Genomic DNA, 22,039 nt, shown 5'->3' with positions numbered 1-22,039 from the left:
AAAGAAGAATGAAAAGAAGAAGAAGAAGAATGAAAAGAAGAATGAAAAGAAGAAGAAGAAGAATGAAAAGAAGAAGAAGAAGAATGAAAAGAAGAATGAAAAGAAGAAGAAGAAGAATGAAAAGAAGAATGAGAAGAAGAAGAAGAATGAAAAGAAGAAGAATGAAAAGAAGAATGAGAAGAAGAATGAAAAGAAGAATGAAAAGAAAAATGAGAAGAATGAAAAGAAGAAGAAGAATGAAAAGAAGAAGAAGAAGAATGAAAAGAAGAATGAAAAGAAGAAGAAGAAGAATGAAAAGAAGAATGAAAAGAAGAAGAATGAAAAGAAGAAGAAGAATGAAAAGAAGAAGAAGAATGAAAAGAAGAAGAAGAATGAAAAGAAGAAGAATTTCAGTACAGCAAAAAGTGTATCTGCAGAGGGCTCCGCTATTTCTGACAGTTCTCTGACAGTTCCTTCACATTTACAGCGGTTGAAACATTGTATCTATTTATTTCCGAATAAAAACATCTGTATCCTAAATGGAAACAAATAGATACAATGTTTCAACCGCTGTAAATGAACTGTCAGAACTGTCAGAGAACTGTCAGAAATAGCGGAGCTCTCTGCAGTGACACTTTTTGCCGGCTGATCGGGGAAAATTCGATTCGTGCACCCGAAGTTTGCTAAAATTCGGATTCAGTGCGAATCGAATTTTTCCTAATATTCGAAACGAATTCCACTTTGCCAAGTTCGATTCGCTCATCTCTAATTACAATAAAAGAATACATAAACAGAAAACAGAAAACGTATGTTGGATGACCAAGCCCAGGCTGGTGAGGTTCCCCAGACACCACAGCTCATTAAATCATCTTCTAAAAACCCTAAACTGAAGTGATGCCAATACAGGAAAGACCTGGGATAAAACCTTCTAAATCATAATGCCAATAGGCAAAACCACCCAGTGAGAGTATATAAAACTTAAATTACCAGTTTCCATGTCTTCTCCAATATAGAAGGAGTGAGGAAAAATGGAAACCTGATAGGCCAAAATTATCCAAAGAGTTAAACAATCATCTATGAGACAGAATTCAAGTAACAGGAGAAGAATCAAGGTGAATTAAAATGGATCATGAAGCAGGAAATCTAAGAAACAGATATTCATTAACGCTAAATACAGGGCTCTGCCACTGTCATCTCACCAAACCAAAAAGCTCCAAAAAAGAAAAATGAAAATGCTGCCAGAAGCAACACCATTTCATAACTAGAGAAACAAACATCACCTATGGCATCTACTAACTGAATTAATAAATCTCCAGATATAGAAGATTAAAATTACTTGTGCATACCTTTAAGGAATTATTTTTTAACATGGTGAAATAAAGACATGACTGGGCAACATGAAAATGTAAGAAAAAAGCAAACACACCCAGATGATACAGAAAGAGGCAATAGATAAAGTGATGTTACTATCTACGAAAAATAATTAAAATAATCCCAGCACAAAGAAGATTCAGAAGGGTATACAAACAAGAAATCATCTAAGTAATGGAGGACACCAAAATTGCAATTAACTTGACACACCACCCATTCAAGAAAGGAAGAAAAGACTTCAACTAAAAAATGATAGAGCATATGCTTAAAGAAATTAAAGAGTAATTGCAAGTAAGTATAAAGTTAATACAAAATTTGCCATTAAAATGAAAACCCTAATAATTAAAGCCTAAAGAAGTTATCAGAAATAGATGGAAAGCTGGTTTTATATCAGGTTTGGTTGATAAGGATACTCTAGTAAACTTCCTGAACAAGACTGACACCTTGTCAAAAGAAATGTAAGAGGCAGAAGTTTCTGCCTTGTCATTTGTATTGTTTAAAAGTTTACCATCAGCATAGTAAAGATGATATATTTAGCTTAAAAGCACCAGGTTTATTTTTGTAACCGAAACTATAGGGGAGCAGGTGAAAACTGAGTAAAGGTGTGGGAGCTGAAAGATATTCTGCCAAGCTCCAGTTTCTTCTTAGCTTTAACTTGAACAATATCAGAATGCTTATCAACACATGGAAAGTTATCCATCAAGGTACAGCCACATACAGTATATGTAGGGTGGAACAAACAATAAAAGCCCTCTATTGTTTGCTATCTCTGGCAATGGACTTAGACAGGCCAGCAATTCTGACAGCCTTATCTGGTGTCTGTGCTTTTTGTAGTAAAATCTTTGGAAGGGAATTGTGTGGAAGAAGTTGCCTTCTTAAAACAATAGGAGGCTGAGTGAGATCCTGCACAAAAGGAAGCATCCGTGAATGTGATTAATGATAAAAAGAATTTGCATGATTTGCTGAAAGCAGAATGATGCTTACTGGCTGTGGTTGTTTTTGTCTGAGGGATCAAACACTGGGGCAACATTAAATTTATCCAAGGTCCTTGACACCCTATTTCAAGAATGAAAAAACTGAGAGCTTCATCCAGCATTCTCTGCCTTCTCAATCAACTGATAGAACAAAGCCTCCATTATTACAGAAAGGGAAAATAGCAGTGGTGTGGAGCTGAAGAGGAAAGAACTTACAGTCACATGTAAGCAATGAGGGGGAACTTCAAGACCCTTCTGACCAAGTTGATAGCAATTTATTCAGAAAGTGACTCTCTCGATTTGCCACTACAAGTGGCCTGCTGAGGGTGGGTAAAAAATACTGGTTTCTCTGCACAGACCCATCCCCCCATTTCTTCTAACCCCCTGCTTCTTCCCCCCACAGGACAAACAATGCAATTCTGTGTCTCCTGCACAGCCCCCTGTGCCCACCAACCCCCTCTTCTGCTCTCCCACCTTATAGTGGTGGAAACAGCAGTGAAGGGGACAAGAGGGCTGACAGATTGGATGTTCAGGATGACCAAGCAGAGGATCTTTAAATATGACTGTCATATTTTCAATCCTTTGCCTGCCTTGAATAAACATCAGGGTGATCAGTATTGATCAACCTGTGTTCATTCATAAATAATGAGATAGTAAACATGAATGGTCTTGATTTCATCAAAGCATTTAATATGGTTCCACAAAAGTACCTCATAAATACATTTTCAAAACCTTGGGTGGCTCAGTGGATATTCAGTTGGATAAAGGATAGATACCAAAGTGTTTTTTTAATGCCATTTATTTAGAATAGAGACCAGTAACTGCACCACAAGGCTCTGTACTAGTTACCATTCTATTTATTCTGTTTGTGTTGTTAAGTGATTTAACTGAAGGTTTTGTGAGCAAGGCACCTTTTTGCTAATGCCACAAAGGTGTGTAATAGGGTTAATATTCCTGGAGGTGTTTATAACATAGAACATGACTGCCATTACTGGACGATTAGTCAAAACAGTGAAAACTGCAGTTCAACATTTCCAAATGAAAATAATGTCAATAAGAAAAAATTACCCTTTGATAGAAAATAATATTTGGGGCAGAGTGTTGGCCAGAACAGGAGACTTCACTTACAGAAAACAATTGATAAGATAGACTGAGTCCAGTAATAGGAAACAAAAAATTCAGATGCTGAAGGATAAAACATATCAGGAGAGACTGCAGGAACTTAATATGATGCTTGAAACCTTCAAATCCATTAAGAGAATAAATAAGGTTCAGGAGGGCAACACAATCTCAAACTAGCAGGAGGATAGTTGAAAACTAACCTTAGAAAGTAATATGTTATTAAAACCAAAGTTCACCTTTAGTAACATGTTACATATTACACCCATGTTCAGGGTGTCCCATGTTACTAAAGCACCTGCCTGCACCCAACCTGATCCCCCATTGTGACAGCAGGCAAGGGATCCTATCCCCAAGCCCACTGTCACCAGCCATCAGAAGTGGAGATTTTAAAATACCCTCCAAGGCCTGTGAGCAAGCCCAGAGCAGGAAGAAATGCAATGCGTGCTAATGCATGTGCACCAATACCAACTCATGCTTACATGTGCAATCAGCCATAGCCAAAAGGCTACACCCTGGCACACACACTGCACGTGGACAAGATGGATCAAGGCATTGAGCCCCTGGCTGTATAGAGGCTAACCCTGGAGGTGCTGTAAGACATTCACAATGTAAATGATACACATTCAAAGAAAACCTGAAGATCCAAAACTGAAAATGTTTATTCAGACTAGTACTTTTCCATGAAATGGGAATAGTAGTGTACACAATAGGACATACACACCTGTAAAAGTAAAGGGAACAGAGTACCTTAAAGAAAAAGAATGGGTGATGTGACTAGAATATCAGGATTTCCTCACAAAGCCTCAAATCAGTAACAGTAAAGAGTATATAATGAAAGAGAGCACACTATAAGATTAAAGTTTACATCACATATATTGTTTAAATACTCTGGATGCAAGTTGAATATTATGCACTAGATGTCACTCTGCACCAACATATAGCAGGAAGATGAGGCTCAAATACATTTCTCTGTTGCTGATTCTGAATATCTGTGTATGACATCAGCCATGCTGGATTCTTTTTTTTCTGCTGTGGATCTGCAGTAAATGTTAATGCCATCCTTATTGGAAAAATTATCATCTTCAGCTTCAGTTATTCTAAGATATGTCCAAAGCAAATCTGCCATATCAAGGGAAAAACAGATTGATTCATATTTTGCTGCTTCAAGTGTCTTGGGATGTGGTTCTGTGTCAGCTGCATTATATCATTCCAGAAGAATCTAAACATGGCACCTTTGTTGGAAGAATTGCACAGGATCTGGGACTGGATTTAGGTGAGATTAATTCAAGAATGTTACGTGTTGTCTCTAGAGATGAGAAGGAATATTTCCAGGTGAATCTGCAGAATGGAATTCTGTTTGTTAAAGAGACTATAGACAGAGAGCTGCTTTGTCCAGACCTACAGTTGTGCATTATTCCTCTGCAGGTTATAGTGGATAAACCTGTACAGATGTATAGAGTAGATATAGAGATAGAAGATATAAATGACAATAGACCAGCATTTCAATCCTCTGTGAGCAACCTTGTCATTTCTGAACTAATGCCTGCAGGATCTCGTTTTCATGTAGAAGGAGCAGCTGATCCAGATCTTGGAACTAATGCTGTTACAAATTATGAGCTCAGTGCCAGTGATTATTTTGCACTGGATTTCCAGAAATATATGAATCAAATCAGATCATTAGAGCTTGTATTGAAGAGATATCTAGACAGAGAAAAGCATTCTGTTCACAATCTCACACTTACAGCCTATGATGGTGGTAAACCAAGGTTAAGTGGTGCATCTGAAATCATTATCACAGTGGAAGATGCTAATGACAATGCTCCAACATTTACTCAGCCATTTTATCAGGCTAGTGTGATTGAAAATGCTTCTAAAGGGTCTTTAGTAATACAATTAAATGCCACAGATTTAGACCAGGGAAAAAATGGAGACTTAATATATACATTTAGTAAAACAACAAAGGAAGATATCAACAGAGTGTTTAGTTTAGACAAGCATACAGGGGAAATCAAAGTAATTGGAGAAGTAGATTTTGAGCAGACAAAAATGTATGAAATACAAATAGACGCTGTTGATAATGGAGATGTTCAGTTAGTTGGACATTGTAAAGTTCTAGTGACTGTTATAGATGTCAATGACAATCCACCTCAGATGACAGTAACTTCACTCGCTGTCTCTGTTCATGAAGACTCTCCACAAGGATCAACTGTTGCCATCATAAGCGTACATGATCTAGATTCAGGATTAAATGGAAAAGTTATCTGTAACATTGTGGGTTCCTCACCCTTCAAAATACATCCTGCTTTCAAGGGAGATTTTTCTTTAACTGTGAATGGGAAGTTGGATCGAGAAATAAATTCTCAGTATGAAGTTGTAATCGTGGCAAGAGATGAGGGCGTGCCACCGCTGTTGGTTTCAAAAACTCTTAAAATTGATATAAGTGACGTGAATGACAATGCCCCATTATTTCAGAAAGCTTATGATACAATCTTTATCAAAGAGAACAATCCACCAGGCTCTCATGTATATACAGCTTCAGCATCTGACCCAGATATTGGTCAGAATTCCTTCATCACATATTCTATTAGTGACAGCACTGTTGATGGGATCCCCATATCTTCCTATGTCTCTATCAATCCAGACAATGGAAAAGTTTTTGCTTTAATTTCATTTGACCATGAACAAGTGACGTATTTCCAGTGCCATATAAAAGCAACTGATGCTGGTTTACCACCACTTAACTCAAACCTTACCCTGAATATTTTCATAGAAGACATCAATGACAATGCTCCCTCTTTTATGCCACTTTTTCCTTCATTGGCATTACAAATTTCAAAATCAATTCAGCCTGGGCACTTGGTTACTAAAGTAAGAGCTGTAGATATTGATTCAGGATACAATGCGTTGATATCATATCATTTTAAGGATCTATCAGGAAAAACTCCATTTATTATTACTCCTCATACAGGAGACATTGGATTAAAGCGTCCCTTTACAGATTTAGATGAAGAACATAGACTAATAGTGGTAGCTCGGGACCATGGTGAGCCAGTCATGACAGCAGTAATAGAAATTGTAATGTCCCTGGTGGAATCCGGAGAGGAAATTCTATATGATAATCAGGAATCCAAAGGAATCACTGAAGAATTTACTGAAGCAAATATATACCTAGTTGTTGCCATCTGTGTAATATCAAGTATTTTTCTTATTACACTGATTGCCTTTACTGTCTTAAGGTGGCAAAAGTGCAGAAAAGAAGTGAATGACCTAAAGGAAAATTACAGGATCTGCTCAAACACCGGAGGTAGTTGGGTATACTCCCAACAAACACAATACAATGTATGCTCAAACTCATTACAAAGAAAAAGTGACTTAATAGTTTTCACTCCAAATAGCTCCCAAATGACAAACAATGGAGAACATGGAAACCAACCAGGGGCCCTGCTCAATCCTTCAAATCAGGTAAATTTGAATAGAAATACTGCCCACTATGCTGTTCATGCAAGTTAAATATCAAGTTTACCTTTTTGTTTGTTTATATGATGTATATGATAGACACTGAAAGCAATTAGGTACAGTAAGACATTCACAAAAACACAACCAAGGCCTTCCTAAGCAGTTCTATGCAATTGTTTTACAAAAAGCCTGTGACAATAAGCCAAATGCAAAAGAGCTCACAGATCTTAACATCTTATTATAAGGGAAATTATAGGTTTAGTTTTTATTTGCTGCAAAATGTTTCTTTGATTTAAAATTACTTCTTTGTTATAAGGCTGACAGTAGTGGAAGGGAAGGCGACTTTACTAGCATTAGCTTCAAGGAAGTGGATCCCCATTATGCTGTTATTGTTGAACTGTTAAAATCTAGTTTACTCATTTGTTATGTTTTGGTGGGTGCGGGCTATACTAGAGTGTTTGTTTTGTTTTGTTTTTTTGCAAGTTGGTGTTTTGCTGTTACAAAATGAAACTTCATTCTAGTAAAGATGGATCTAATGAACCTCCTATAAGGTTTGTTTAATTTGTACCATGAGAAATGTGACTTCATTATGATTACAGTTCACAAATTGAAAATTATTACAATTACTGTTATTTAATATAGATTGCTGGTAGTGGCTGTCAATATCGTATATTTAAGATGATAGACTCATTTAATTCTTGGTTATTTAGTATTCATGGGTCGATCTAGTAAACCTTGAGCATATTAAGTTTGAACTTCTTAATTGTGGTTGGTATATCTGTGTCTACGATAAATGAGAATGAAGAATGAATGAATTGAATTAGAAGTACTGTTGTACAGTAGTTGATTGAACATGCTCTACAACAAGCTTTATATGGTCTATAATACTAAAGAAGCTAAAAATATTAACTCAAAAGATTTGTAAATTTTTATGTCTAATATCCAGTCATGTGAACAACAAATTCCTGTTCATGTTGAATAGTCAAATATGTGCTATTTGCTTTTTACATTATTGGATAATAATTAACCCAATGGGGTTGATTTACTAAAGGCAAATAAATTGTGCACTTATTACATTACATTGCATTACACAAATACAAATACAAAATGATTTACAGTACATGAGTTAGTTTATCTCTACATTAGTATTTTCATTTAAATGTTAAATTTTTATAAATAAATATTATATTGGTGTGCAAATGTTACTTTTTTCATGCAAAACAGATGTTTGTTTCAAACATTTTCAAACAAGAAGTTTTTACTTCTTATGAGTCCCTACTTTCTTTTCCAGAAACATAATTTTAGTTCCATTTCAAATGGCTGCAACTTTTGTTCTCTTCATAGACCCTTGCATTTAATGCTAGTTAAAGCTGGTGATTTCTGAGGAACAAAACATATAATATATAAGTATAGTAATGAAAATATATTTTGTGTTATGCTTTATTAAATCAAACCATACTGTAATGATGTATAATTTATAAATTCTAATAACCCTGAGCAAAGTAATTTTTACCATAATGTCTTGCATTTATGGAGTAACTCCACTTTTGTTGAGAAAAAAAGTCCCATCTGGGTGATAAATGTAAATTGCAGGGAATTTAACAGACTTTGTAGCAGATTCCTACACTGTTTTTGCTGTGAAGAAATAACTCTTTGTTTCAAGCTGATCACATACTCATTCTGAATGGGAGTGACTGGTTGATAAAATCACCTGATGCACTTTCTGTGTTCTAACGAGGAAAGTTGCAGTAGCTGTATCCCTTTAGAAATGGTTAACCCTTGTTGAGCAACTCAACAACATGGGATGCCTAAACACTGACTTGTATCTTACAAGAGAAGTATGGGGTTCTGTAAATAAAAACATATTATACTCACCTCAGTGGATGCAGCATTGGTCCAATGTTGCATCTGTCCCCCACTGCTTCTAAGACTGAGCAAAAAATATTGAATGCTCTGCTCTCAGTCAGTGACCGTCAGTTACTGGCTCTCTGCTCAGCCCCTTCAACGCTGACTGGAGGGCTGGGCTGTGGAGGGGGCAGGAGCAGCTGGCTCAGGCTCTCAGCGGCATGCTAAGAGACTGAGCCAGCTGGCGGTGAGGCTTCTGGGTGGATCCTGACCATATGGCTGGGATCTTTCCAGAGCCAGGAATGGCTGAGTGATATTTAAAGCCCACTGTCAGCTAAATAGAAGTCAGAGGAGTGCAGAGCAAACTGCACTCTTGTGATCCATAGGAGAAGTATAGCCAAAAAATGCTTTCCAGGAAAATCAGTGAGCCAAACACACAGCAGGAAATGGCATTTTTGGAGGTGTTCTGTACACCAACTTGTGTTCTGTACACCAACCAACCAGGTTGCCATATTGTCTTAAATTTTACAGACAATTACAGAGCTCTAGATTGGAAAGTTAAGGTAAATGTAACAAAAGCAAATTACAATATCAGTCCTGTTGCAAAAAAAACACAAACGTTTGCTATAGGTTATTTGGGCTCCTCCCATATTGGCATTTCTGTGTGCCTTACAGTGGTTAGGGGATTACCTGTTAGCTCCTTGGGAATAGATATTTGTAGATGGGTCAGTGTTCTTTATAACATATAATAAAATATTTGAACTAGGCAAATAAGTAAACAAACAAATCAATACTATATTAAAGCATCAGTTGAGAAACCTGGTCTCTACATATATCCTGTCATAGTTAATTTGTGCTCTCAAGACCTCCAGATTGAATTTAAATAATTTACTTCATGTGTAGATTCTCTATATAAACAGTATATGTATACATTTGTGTCTTAAACAGTATATGTATACATTTGTGTCCTAATTGCTTCCAATTGTATCTATTGATGATGATGAAGATAACTATGATAATGATGATACAGATGTACAGATGATAATGATATGGCACTACAACATTATAAATAGAAGTATAATATAACGAGGTAGTACTGAAACTATAAAACTCTTTTTTAATTTCAATTATATTTCTCCACATGTGTGTTTTTAAACTGCAATGATGGTTCTTTTTTTTTTTTACAATTATATCTTTTATTAAATTTTCTTTTAGGAAAACAAAAAAAAAATACCTTACAAAACCATCATAAATCTTTTTACATCATACATATAAACTTTATCCCCATACCCACCCCAACCCACCCCTGTCCAGTCCCATCTTATCCTCTCTTTCCCCTCCTATTAATCTAGTCATATATATAGATCTCTTTAACCATTTAAATCCTCTGGTACTTCTATCAGGGGACCTTTCATTTTTAAGTATTTTTCTGAAGTTCTAAACTCAGACTATTTACCCCAAATTTTTCTAAACTTTTCCATTTCATCTTTCTCCATGTAACAAAGTTCCTCCATCCTACTAACATATTCTACTCTCTCCTGGGATCCTGGGCCTTCCAAAACCTAGGAATTAACCCCTTTGCCGCACTAATCAGATGATATAATAAACTGTTTTTATATTGTTTTACCGGCAACTCTGTTCTATAGAAAAGACATACCCATGGATTATTCTGGATAGATGTCCCCCAAATCTCCTGTATATGATAAATTATCTCCTGCCAATATAACTGAATTTTTGGGCATTCCCACCATATATGAGCCATTGTCCCTATTGCTCCATATCCTCTCCAACATAAAGGTGATACTTCTTCTCTCTGTTTATTTTCCACACTCAGTGTACAATACCATCTAGACAAACATTATTCATCTCAACTATATATATATATATATATATAACTATATATATATGGCTTCATTTATGATAGTACAGAAAAGCAGATAAGGCAGAAAGAAAGTCTATAACTAAAGGTCTAATGTATTTTCTTTTGGGAATGTTTTTTTTCACCATCATGAAAATTGGGTAGGCACTGTATTTTATTTATTAAAGTCAGTGTACAGTACGTCTCCCTATTTTCTTTTGGGAATGTTTTTTTCACCATCATGAAAATTGGGTAGGCACTGTATTTTATTTATTAAAGTCAGTGTGCAGTACGTCTCCCTATTTTATATTTTTCTTTAATTAATGATATCCCCTTTGAGAGAATTTACTATGATCAATCCTAAAGACTTTTTCACTTATTAAAGCTGATCTCAAGGTTTTTTGTGACTGTAGCCTCCCTGGCGGTATTCCCGAGTGTAGCTCGGGGTAAAGTTTCAGTACCACAAGCGGTAACCCCGAGCTACACTCAGGCTTACCATGTGGCGCTGCTCCGGGATCTGTTCTTCACTTACCTTGTCCTGCGCTCCCGCGATGTCCCTCCTGCAGTGTCCCCTGTAATCTCCTCCGGCGGATGCAGGCATCTGTCATCTGGGTTCCGTTCCCTGCGAGCGTCGGGACGTACGGGGGACGGAACGGCGGGAAATTTGAAAATGACAAAAAGTGACATTCACTAAATACACCAAAATCACATAGTAAAACATTACTGTATCAAAGCATTTCACATACATTGTGTCCTGAGTGCTTTGTCCTTTTTTACTGCTCTTTCTGCCTGGAAACTGAGAAACATCCATGGCGTCCAAAAAGTGTCTCTTTAGGTCAAAAGCGGTTTTAGACCAGCTAGAGAACAGCGATAGTAAATTAGAACCACTTGCAGAATTGAGTGATAATGATTTGTGGGGAAATTCGTCATCAGACACTGAAAACGATTTTGCGACTTTGCTTAGTGATGTGCGAACTTGGCGCTCTATTTCAAATTTCGATGTGTTTGGTTTGATTATATTATTGAATTAAATTTATTTTTATTATATTATAATTTTTTATGATTATTTATTAAATTATAATTTATAATTTCGTGTTTCAAATTGTAACATACCCGGGATGTTTACTAGACTGTTGTTCGGACAGATTTCAGTGAGTTATTCCTAAAAATGACAGGCCTACAATAAAAAAAATACATATTTCCATGCAAAAAAATGTACCGCTTTGAGCACAGAAATATGGGCATAATCAGACCGCTAGGGAGGTTAACAAATATTATAATTTTTTTGCCCTTTTTTACTCAGTTCCACAACATCCTTTTTGTGAACTGGTGCCCAAAACTGAGCTGCATACTCCAGATGAGGTTTTACTAATGTGCTCTCTCTCTCTCCAGAGTTTTTAGCTCTTTTAATAATAGAAATAATTTTGCTTGTGTTAGAAACTCCAGATGGAATTGCATGCTGTTATTAAGTGCATGCTCTACCAGGACACCTAGATCCTTCTCAATTTTCTCAATTATTGACTCCGCTGGTTGTACTCCCCCAGGATGTATAATGCATGCAATGACTTTATTGAACTACTTAATTATATGAATACTAAATACTTTGATACTACATACTACATACTTTGAGCATCATCTGCAAACACAGAAATTGTACTTTTTTTGTAAGGGTTCCAACACAGAACCTATACCACTAATAATTTTAGTGTCTATTCAGAGTATAAATCATTAATCACTACTCTTTGAATACGGCCTTTAAGCCAGTTTTCTATCCATTTACAGACTAAATTATCTAATCCTATAGACCCTAACTTACATATTAGCAGTGTGTGAAATTGTGTTAAATGCTTTTTCATTACTTTAACCCCCACTATATGGGCTTCTCTCCTAGCTGTTAGGGGTATCAGTGAAATTTAGGGCTACCATGAATTTGCCACCCACACATCTTCACCCAACTTGGCAAAATGTTTGGGGTACTAGAACACAGGACTGACCTTCCTTTTCTGTGAGCCCTTACCACTCCCTTTACTACAATAACCCAGATTCCTACCTAATCATCCTGACTTTCCCCTCCACCCACCACCTCAACCCTACTAACTGCCTAATCAGTGAGCAGAAGAATCCTTTCAAGATTGTAAAGTTTCCTCAGTGTTGCAATTTGCACTTCCATATCTCTAATGTGAACTTCCAGAAGGACAGCCTGTTTAAATCTGCCACAGGAGTATTAATCTTGGAGCTGTTGCGCCATTACTGTAAACATGTGGCACACTTTGCTCTGAGCAAAACCTTCAACCTTTCGAGCACTCATTACACAGGTCTGTGACTAAAAAGCTGTTTGATTATTTTCATCTAATTTCCATGTATTTTGGTGTGCTGAAAACAAATAAAATATTGAAAAAACTCCTAGACGTGATTTGCCACAAAATGCAAAATTGTCTTCAAATTTATCAAATTTTTTTAATTTTTGGTATTTTTTTATATTATGGGTTTTTAACCAAATTTAAAGTCCAAATTACTATTAATTAATTCACATAAGTGCATTTAAGATATAAAATGCCAAAAAAACCTTAAAGGGGTTGTCCGAGTTATGTAAAAAAAATATAGCACTGTAAATCTGATGCTCAGCAATATATACATAAGCTAAGAAAGTTTTAGGGGAAAAAATTCTATTTCCTCATTTCCCTAGTTCTCTTCTGGCCCTTTGTTGTTATTTGCAGGTAAACAATCTCTGCCCCTCCCCCCCTGCAAAGGGGGTGAATGCAAGTGCTGCTCTGAGTGACATGTCTGACTACTGGGATACTCAGCAGCATGCTGTATGTGTAAGGCTCAGCCCTATGTCTGTGCTTCTAATGGTAGAAGGGGTTAATCTTTCCTGAAGAATCTAGTGGGTGGGATACCAAATACCCTTATTTTCTGTGTCTATGGGACAGTCGAGACCGACAAAATCCCTGGACCAAGAAGAGTTGGCAGCTGAGGGTGCTAACTGTTGGTGAAAAAAATGTCCTCCGAGAAACTTTGGTACCTTCCCATAAAGTTCTACTACCACCTCTCCACATAAAATTTGGATCGATGAAGCAATTCGTAAAATCACTTCCAAGAGATGGAGAATACTTCAAATACTTGGTCACCAAGTTTCCAGGCCTGTCGGAGGCAAAATTGAAGGAAGGTGTGTTCGTTGGACCAGACATTAGAAGGCTTATAGTTGATCAAGAGTTTGTCAATACCATGACGGATCCTCAAAAAGAATGGTGTATTGCATTTAAAGAAGTTGTACAGAAATTTTTAGACAATAACAAAGATCCTCACTACAAAAAGATCGTCGGACGAATACTGAAAGCATTTCAAGCTTTAGGTTGCCTGATGAGTTTGAAAGCGCATTTCCTCCAGTCCCACCTTGACTACTTTCCTGAAAATTTGGGAGCTGTGAGTGAGGAAAAGGTGAACGATTCCACCAAGACATTAAAGAGATGGAAAGGAGATACCAGGGAAAATGGAGCATTACAATGATGGCAGACTACTGTTGGATGCTTCAGAGAGACATTCCAGATGCTACTCACAAGCGTAAATGCACCAAGAGGAGCCTCACAGGGAAGAAGAATCCAGTTTAGTGTGTGTAGGTGAGCTCATTTCAGTTCAAAAAAGGATTTTCATGAAAAAATTGTAATAAAACTTTAATTTTATAAGTCTATTTCCATTTATTTTGAGGTATTGCCTTATTTAACATAGTTACCTAAATTGTCAGGAAATGTGATGTCCTATGAACATGGAGGTCACTTTCGGATTCAGCGCACCAAAAAACATAAATATTATATGGAATAACCAAAACAGCTCTTGAAAAAAAATTTTTTGCAGACCTGTGTTATCCTAGTTACAATAATTATAATACTTACAGGAAGAGTAAAATGTTACTTACAGGTATAAAGATTCCTTTTGTTTCAAATTCCTGTGTGTAAAATTAATTTATACAAATTCCACTTATTTTACTATCTCAAATATGACCAAACTCAAATATGACTGTAAAAGCCAGCTATAGTAAACCTGTTAGCACTGAACTACTTTCCATAATTAAACAACTAAAAGGAAGAATAAAAAGTGCTATTTAAGAAGTGACAGAAAATGACAAAAAGGCATAATAAAAGTAGATAGTAAAGATTCCAAAGAAGGAAACACAAAATCAGTCAAATCAAAGGCAGCACAAATCTCTCAACAAAAGCACAACAAATATGTGTTTATAATTTTACGTTTACATTATACAAATCCCACTTATTTCACAACCTAAAATGTTAGCAATCTACAAGTTTAGAAACGGAGATGTAAACATTTTTTTTTACTGTGGACAAATATAGAGGATACATTAAAGGTAATAGAGATGTAGATTTTGAATGCCCTCTTATGTATGAAATACAGATAGAAGCTGTTGTAAATAGTGATCTCTCAGTGTTCTGGTTTGACTCTATAAAACTTTTGTTACTACCACAGATGTCAATGACAATATCCCTAAACTGACAGTGATTTTCCTTAAAACACTCCAGAAGGAAAAACAGTTCCATTCATTAGTGTTTATGAAATGCATTGAGATTTGAATGGGTAAGTTAACTGCCACATCAACGAATCACTATCCTTCAGAAGACCTTGCATTGGGGGGGGGGTCTTAGACAGTAAATAGCCAACTTAAATGTGAAACCAGATCCCAATATGAAGATGTAGCTGTAGCAAGAGATGGGTGATGACCACCACTATCAATTGCAAATGCTCTTAAAATTGGTGATATAAATGACAATAGCTCAAAGTTTTAACAACCCCTTGATGCAATCTTTATTAGAGAAAACAGTCCTGCTGATTCTCATACCTGCACAGATTAAGACTCTGATTCATAAGTTGTTCAGAATGCATTGATTACATATTTAAGAAATAAAAGCACCATTAATAGAAAATACATATATTCTTTCATCTCAATCAATCCTGAAAATGGTAAAGTGTTTGCATTAAGATCATTCTATTGTGAACAAGTTCGTTTTTTCCAGTGTCGTATAAAAGTAACAGATACTGGAATACTCCCCTAAACTCTAATTTGTCTCTTGATATTTTTGTTGAAGCTATTAATGATAATTCTCCCACTTCAAAGAAATGTATACTGATATTGTAACTAAAACATCAAAATCAGCATAGACACCTTTTTCTATTTCTCACTAAACTTGAAATCAGTTTAAAACAGTCAATTACAGAATATGATAAAAATTAGTGTAGGTTAAGGGTAATGGCTCAAGGCTATGAGGGACCAATAATAACAACAGAAACACAAGTCATAATCTTAATTGTGGAAGAAATTAGAGTAACAATGCCTTTTCTGACAACAATATTTGGTTGTAACTATCTGCATAGTTTCTAGCATTTGTTTTTTTTTACTTTGTTGGTCTTCATTGGATGGGAAAAGTAAAGATATGAGATTATTGGGCTGATTTATTAAAGGCAAACAGGCTGTTCACTCTTCTATCTTTTAGTCATGTGAAAACAAAATTAGGTTTTTTTTTTTTCCTTGCACATCGTTGGGTACACTTTACAAAAGTGGATATCATCACATTCACTAAGCTTAGTCTTTAGCAAATTGACCCCAAGATATCCATCAAATAGGAACAGAAATCAAAACTCTTTTTTATGGTTCTATAGGTAAAGTTTTGAGCGATTTTGCCTTTGACTTTGACTCATTTAAATTTTGTATACTAACGGAAAATTAAGTGGTCGCCAAAACTAGGCATGGAATTTAGTCTGCTGCTAACTGCCATCCTTGTCTGTGTCCTTCTCTCAGTTCTGAAATGTATTGGTGAAAATAGTTAGGCTGTTGTTTGCACTGATTGTTCTTAGTTGAGCAAAACATTTTATTTTCATTGGAGCCATATGACATGCTCAAACACTGTCTTATGATCATGTGATTTCATTCACTAGGTCTTGGAATGTTTTTTTGAAAGTCAAAATAATTAATAACTAGCTAACACTGGGAATGTTTTAATACTGTAAAAAATGTTTAAATTGTAACTAAACATTATAAAAAAAATTACCAACAAATCTTTCAAACTCCCTACTACATTTCTGTGTATCTCTTTTATATATCAACTTACGGTAAATATTTGTATGATCATAAAAGCCACATTTTTCTTCTACAATTGTTGCAGCTTAAACATTTTAGACTTTCATTTACCGTATTTAAGAAGTAAATACTTTCAGGGGGCATCTGCAAATTTGTATCTGCATTGCTCTGTTGTGTGGAGCCATTTGTTTGGTTTTCTCTATAGAAAAGGTACTGTTTGGAGCCCAATTATACAGACACTTTGGAAATTATTTGTGTGTGGTAAAAACTGTTTCTGATGATTGGAAATTCTTATTATCACTACAATGCTGTTTAAATCTTTTGCATCAGATCATAAGCAATCATCTTAAGGTGATCTCTGGCCAGTTTGGAGGTGTATAGACCCATGATTGAGTTCTGCGTCTTACTAAGGTCTCCTGCCAATAGGACATCCCTTTAATCACTGCATAGTCGCAGAAGTAGCATAAATTTAAATCCGAAGCACATCAGCTAACCTTTTTATACTTAAATGTATTTTCTACAATTTGTTTTAAATTGTGTTTATTTACAGATATCTAGTACTGTACAATTCACCCTGGTCCAGATTGAATCTAGAACTGCAGGGTTCCTTGAGCTTATTTCTGCCATTAGTTACAATGAGATGGTGAAGCCAATTTATGATTGGTATGTACTTATGTAGCTAAGGTGGCCCTGGAATCAAAAAGGTGAAGATTTTCTAGGCAATATCTGGACATGTTAAGTGTGCAGTAACCTGAAAAATCTACTTTTTTCTGGAAAATATCACTAAAAAATAACTGTGCACTTCTAGGTATGTGAGGGTGCCTACGCTCTTCTGTGACTACAGCCTAATAGCAGTATATCTGCAATGTGAGATGTAAGGCACTGCTTCCTTTGACTGCTAGTTTTAAGGAGATTTGACCTAAGATTTCGTAATGATGCTACTGTGCTTATAAATGTTCTCCTTGCTGGAGGCTCTAACATGAGGAAGCCGACCCATGCCTCTACCAAGATGGCCACCTCTACACAGGTGGCCATGGAATCAAAAAGGTGAAGATTTCCTAGGCAATATCTGGACAAGTGTGCCTATGCAGTAACCTGAAAAATTAACTTTTTCTGGAAAATATTACTAAAAAATAACTGTGCACTTCTAGGTATGTGAGGGTGCCTAGGCACTTCTGTGACTACAGCCTAATAGCAGTATATATGCAATGTGAGATGAAAGGCACTGTTTACTTTGATTGCTAGTCTAAAGTTGTGTGAGTAGTTGTTGAGCTGTTTTAGGTCACTTAATATCTAAAATATTGATCACTTTATTACATATCACTGCCTAAGTCTAACATTTGTGTTCAAATTTTCAAGCCAAGCTGAAACCCAGGAAGAAATATTTTTATTATTAACATCTAGAATTACTTGAAAAATGAGTAAGCTTTGGTGATACACAAATTGGCATACTGGGATTTATTTACTGAAGGCAAATAGGCGGTCCATTTTGCAAGTGAAGCTACACTTTTCAAGGGATTTTTTTCCCCCAGAGCTTACTGAATGTAGTGAAATTTCACTTTGAAAAAGAAGACCCAATCACATGCAAAAACATTTTATAACATGGTTATTATTAATACATGATGATGTAAGTCAGCAGAGCTTCACCACATTCACCCATATCAAACCCATTAAGTCACGTTTTCATTAGGGCTCATTACCAGGAAATTGATGTTGTTGGATACAAAAGCAGCACATTCAGCCCAGCTTAGGTTCCTATTTGTTGTTCTAAATAACCATGAGTTAGATTTACAGTAAAGCTATAATATGTTTTTTTTTTTTGCTGGACTATTTATATTTTTAATTAGAATTAATATAATTTATATAGTCAATCAAAAACAGTAAGTACAAAAAAAATAATCATAAGCATATCTTACAGCACTAATACATTTAAAACATATTGTAGCTTAAGGTCTATATAAATAATAGTTATGCCTTTATCAAGGTACAACTCACCAGATATCTGTTAAAAATAAATAAAATTAAATAAGAAAACAATTTGTTTAGATAGTTTTACTTACATAAAAAGTTGTATTAGTTGCAATATAAAAATCAGACACTAGATGACACTCCAAACCTACTTATGGGAAGGTGTAAAAGGAAAATATTCATTGTGGATGGCAGAGCTTCTTAGCGTAAGGATGTCGTCCATGATCAATTTTCTACTCCGTGTCGAGGATCTTTCTGGATTTTGAATGCAATATCTAACAAACCAATTATCAACTTTATTATCATATAGAATTAGAAATGTTCAGCCTAAAACAGGATTATCAACCATGGAACAATCTGGTAAATTTTCTGTTGCTACAAATGTCTTGGGATGTAGTCTTCTGTCAGCTGCATTATATCATCACAGAGGAATCCAAACATGGCACCTTTGTTGGAAGAATTGCTCAGGACCTTGGACTGGATTTAGGTGAGATTAACTTTAGAATGTTGCGTGTTGTCTCTAGAGATGAGAAGGAGTATTTCCAGGTGAATTTGCAGAATGGAATCATGTTTGTTAAGGAGGCAATAGACAGAGAACTGCTCTGTCAAAATACACCATTCTGTACTATTCCTTTGCAGGTTATTATAGACAAGCCTGTGCAGATGTATCGTGTAGATGTAGAAATAGAAGATATAAATGACAATAGTCCATCTTTCTTTTCCTCTGTGAATCATCTAGTGATTTCAGAACTCAGACCTTCTGGATCTCGTTTTCCAGTAGAGGGAGCTGTGGATCCAGATTTAGGAACAAATTCTATCACCAATTATGAGCTCAGTGCCAGTGAATATTTCATGTTAGATTTTCAGAAATACATGAACCAAATCAGATCATTAGAACTTGTGCTAAAAAAATCTCTGGACAGGGAAAAGCAGTCAGTTCACAACTTGACATTAACAGCTTTTGATGGAGGCAAGCCAAGATTAAGTGGTACAACTCAAATTGTGATTACAGTAGAAGATGTTAATGATAATGCTCCATCTTTTACTCAACCATTTTACCAATGCAGTGTGACTGAAAATGCTCTTAAAGGAACTTTTGTGATCAAGTTGAATGCCACAGACTTGGATGTAGGAAAAAATTCAGAAATATTTTATGAATTTAGCAAAATGGTCAAAGAAGATGTAAGAAATATTTTTAGCCTTGATAAACACACAGGGGAAATCACAGTAAAAGGAAATGTTGACTATGAAACAACAAGTATTTATGAAATTCAGATTGATGCTACTGACAATGGAGAACATCCGATGGTTGGACATTGCAAAGTTTTAGTAACTGTTGTTGATATCAATGACAATCCCCCTGAGATGATAGTGACATCATTATCAGTTCCTGTGCCAGAGGATTCACCACAAGGGACAACAGTTGCAATAATCAGTGTACATGATAAAGATTCAGGATCAAATGGGAAGGTCAGCTGTTACTTATTAAAACATACACCTTTCAAAATAAATCCTGCATTTATGGGGGATTTTTCCTTGACTGTGAGTGAACAATTAGATCGTGAAAAGCAATCTTATTATGAAGTTTTAATCATTGCAAAAGATGAAGGACTTCCACCTCTGTCAGTTTCACAAACTCTTAAAATTAATTTAAGCGATGTGAACGACAATGCACCCCATTTTCAGCAGCCAGTTGATACAATTGTTATCAAGGAAAATAACCCACCAGGTTCTCATGTCTACACAGCATCAGCCTCTGACCCAGATATTGGACAGAATTCTTTCATTACATATTCCATTGGTGATAATACCATTCATGGGATTCCCATCTCTTCCTACATCTCCATAAATCCAGAGAACGGAAAAGTCTTTGCTTTAGTGTCTTTTGACCATGAACAAGTCATCTACTTCCAGTGTCACATAAAAGCCACAGATGCTGGTTTATCATCGCTTAGCTCAAATCTCACTATAAATATATTCATTGAAGATATTAATGACAATGCACCAACATTCACCCCACTTTATTCTGCAATCACAGTTAAAACTCCTAAGTCAGCCAAACCTGGATATCTAGTAGGAAAAGTGAAAGCTGTGGATCTTGATTCTGGATACAACGCATTAATATCTTATAATTTTAAGGATCCTATAGGGAAAACACCTTTTGCCATTTCTTACCATACCGGAGAAATTAATTTAAAACGTCCATTAATTGACTCTGATCATGAAGAATATAGATTATTAGTTGTGGCTCAAGACAATGGGGAACCAATCATGACATCTGTTACTCAAATTATCATCTGCTTTGTGGACCCAGGAGAAGAATTTAAGTTTGAAAATGATGAATCCAAAAACAGCAATGATGAATTCTCTGATACAAATATTTATTTAGTAATAGCTATCTGTATAATTTCAAGTATATTTCTCATAACCTTAATTGCTTTCACTGTTTTAAGATGGCAAAAATACAGAGATGAGGTCAATGATTTGAAAGACAGTTACAAAGTCTGTTCCAACACTGGAGGAAGCTGGATGTATTCTCAACACACTCAATATAGGATTCAAAGTTCAAACTCAGTTCAAGCCAAGAATGACTTAATTGTCTTTACTCCAAATAACCTTCAAACTCCAAGCAATGAAGAACCTTCAAACCCACAAGGGGCCATTATAAATTCTTCATATAAGGTAAGAAAAACATAGATGTACAATGTATACCATGGAAGAATGAATACATTTATTATTTTGGGAACGTTTCTTCATTTCATAAAGATGGAAGCACAATCTGAAATGACGAAAATGAAAAGTACTACAACAAGAAGTATTAGAATTGAAGATTAAAATAAAAACAATTGAACCATTCAGGTATTATTTAAAAATAAATGAGAAATGCAATATAAAGTTCATTTGGATAATACTATAACTTAGACAATGACTTAGGACCAAAGAAGCAGACCATCTTTTAAAATTTGTAAAAGTACAGTTGTATAGGTATAGTGGTGAAGCTGTGCCAAGTAACCGATCAGCTTCTAAGTTTTATTGTCAATGCTTAATTGAACAAGCTGAAGTTAGAACCTGAATTTGCCACACAATACACAGTATACCTCTACCTTTATTTATGAGTTATATATAATGCCTAAAAGATGTTTGCAAGCATAAGTGGTATATTAGTAGAAACCATACGCTATCAAGAATGTGCCTGTATGTTACTTTTTATAATATGCAGGATTTATGTAGTTTGCGCAGTGCTGTATTCTACTGGGTGTAAAAATTGAAAAGGTAAATCGAATTGCCATGGACACAATATATGTAAGTCTGTTAAGGGATCCCCAATAAATTTATTTTCCGCTTATCCTAGTAGACAGGTAACATAGTAAAGACCCAGGT

General features: G+C 35.6%; 1 protein-coding gene across 18 annotated transcripts in view; it reads left to right on the top strand.

The window, feature by feature from the left end:
- Positions 1–22,039, top strand: part of LOC149474338 (protocadherin alpha-C2-like) — a 371,807-nt gene that overhangs the window by 138,477 nt on the left and 211,291 nt on the right. For 2 of the 18 annotated variants that reach the window (XM_089660749.1, XM_089660685.1), the window contains exon 1: positions 4,727–6,908. The exons of 15 other annotated variants lie outside the window; for them this stretch is intronic. In XM_089660749.1, coding sequence (XP_089516875.1) covers positions 4,737–6,908 — 2,172 coding nt within the window. In that variant the 5' untranslated portion in view covers positions 4,727–4,736. Of the gene's footprint in view, positions 1–4,726; positions 6,909–18,865; positions 21,341–22,039 lie in introns of those variants that run through there. One more of the 18 variants, XM_089659573.1, reaches the window with a different exon arrangement.

Source organism: Staurois parvus, unplaced genomic scaffold (genome assembly GCF_062004578.1).
Source record: "Staurois parvus isolate SC_StPar_1 unplaced genomic scaffold, SC_StPar_1.0 ptg000006l, whole genome shotgun sequence".
Taxonomy (NCBI): domain Eukaryota; kingdom Metazoa; phylum Chordata; class Amphibia; order Anura; family Ranidae; genus Staurois; species Staurois parvus.
Note: the sequence above shows the minus strand (reverse complement) of the source record. Positions and strands in the feature narration are given on the sequence as shown.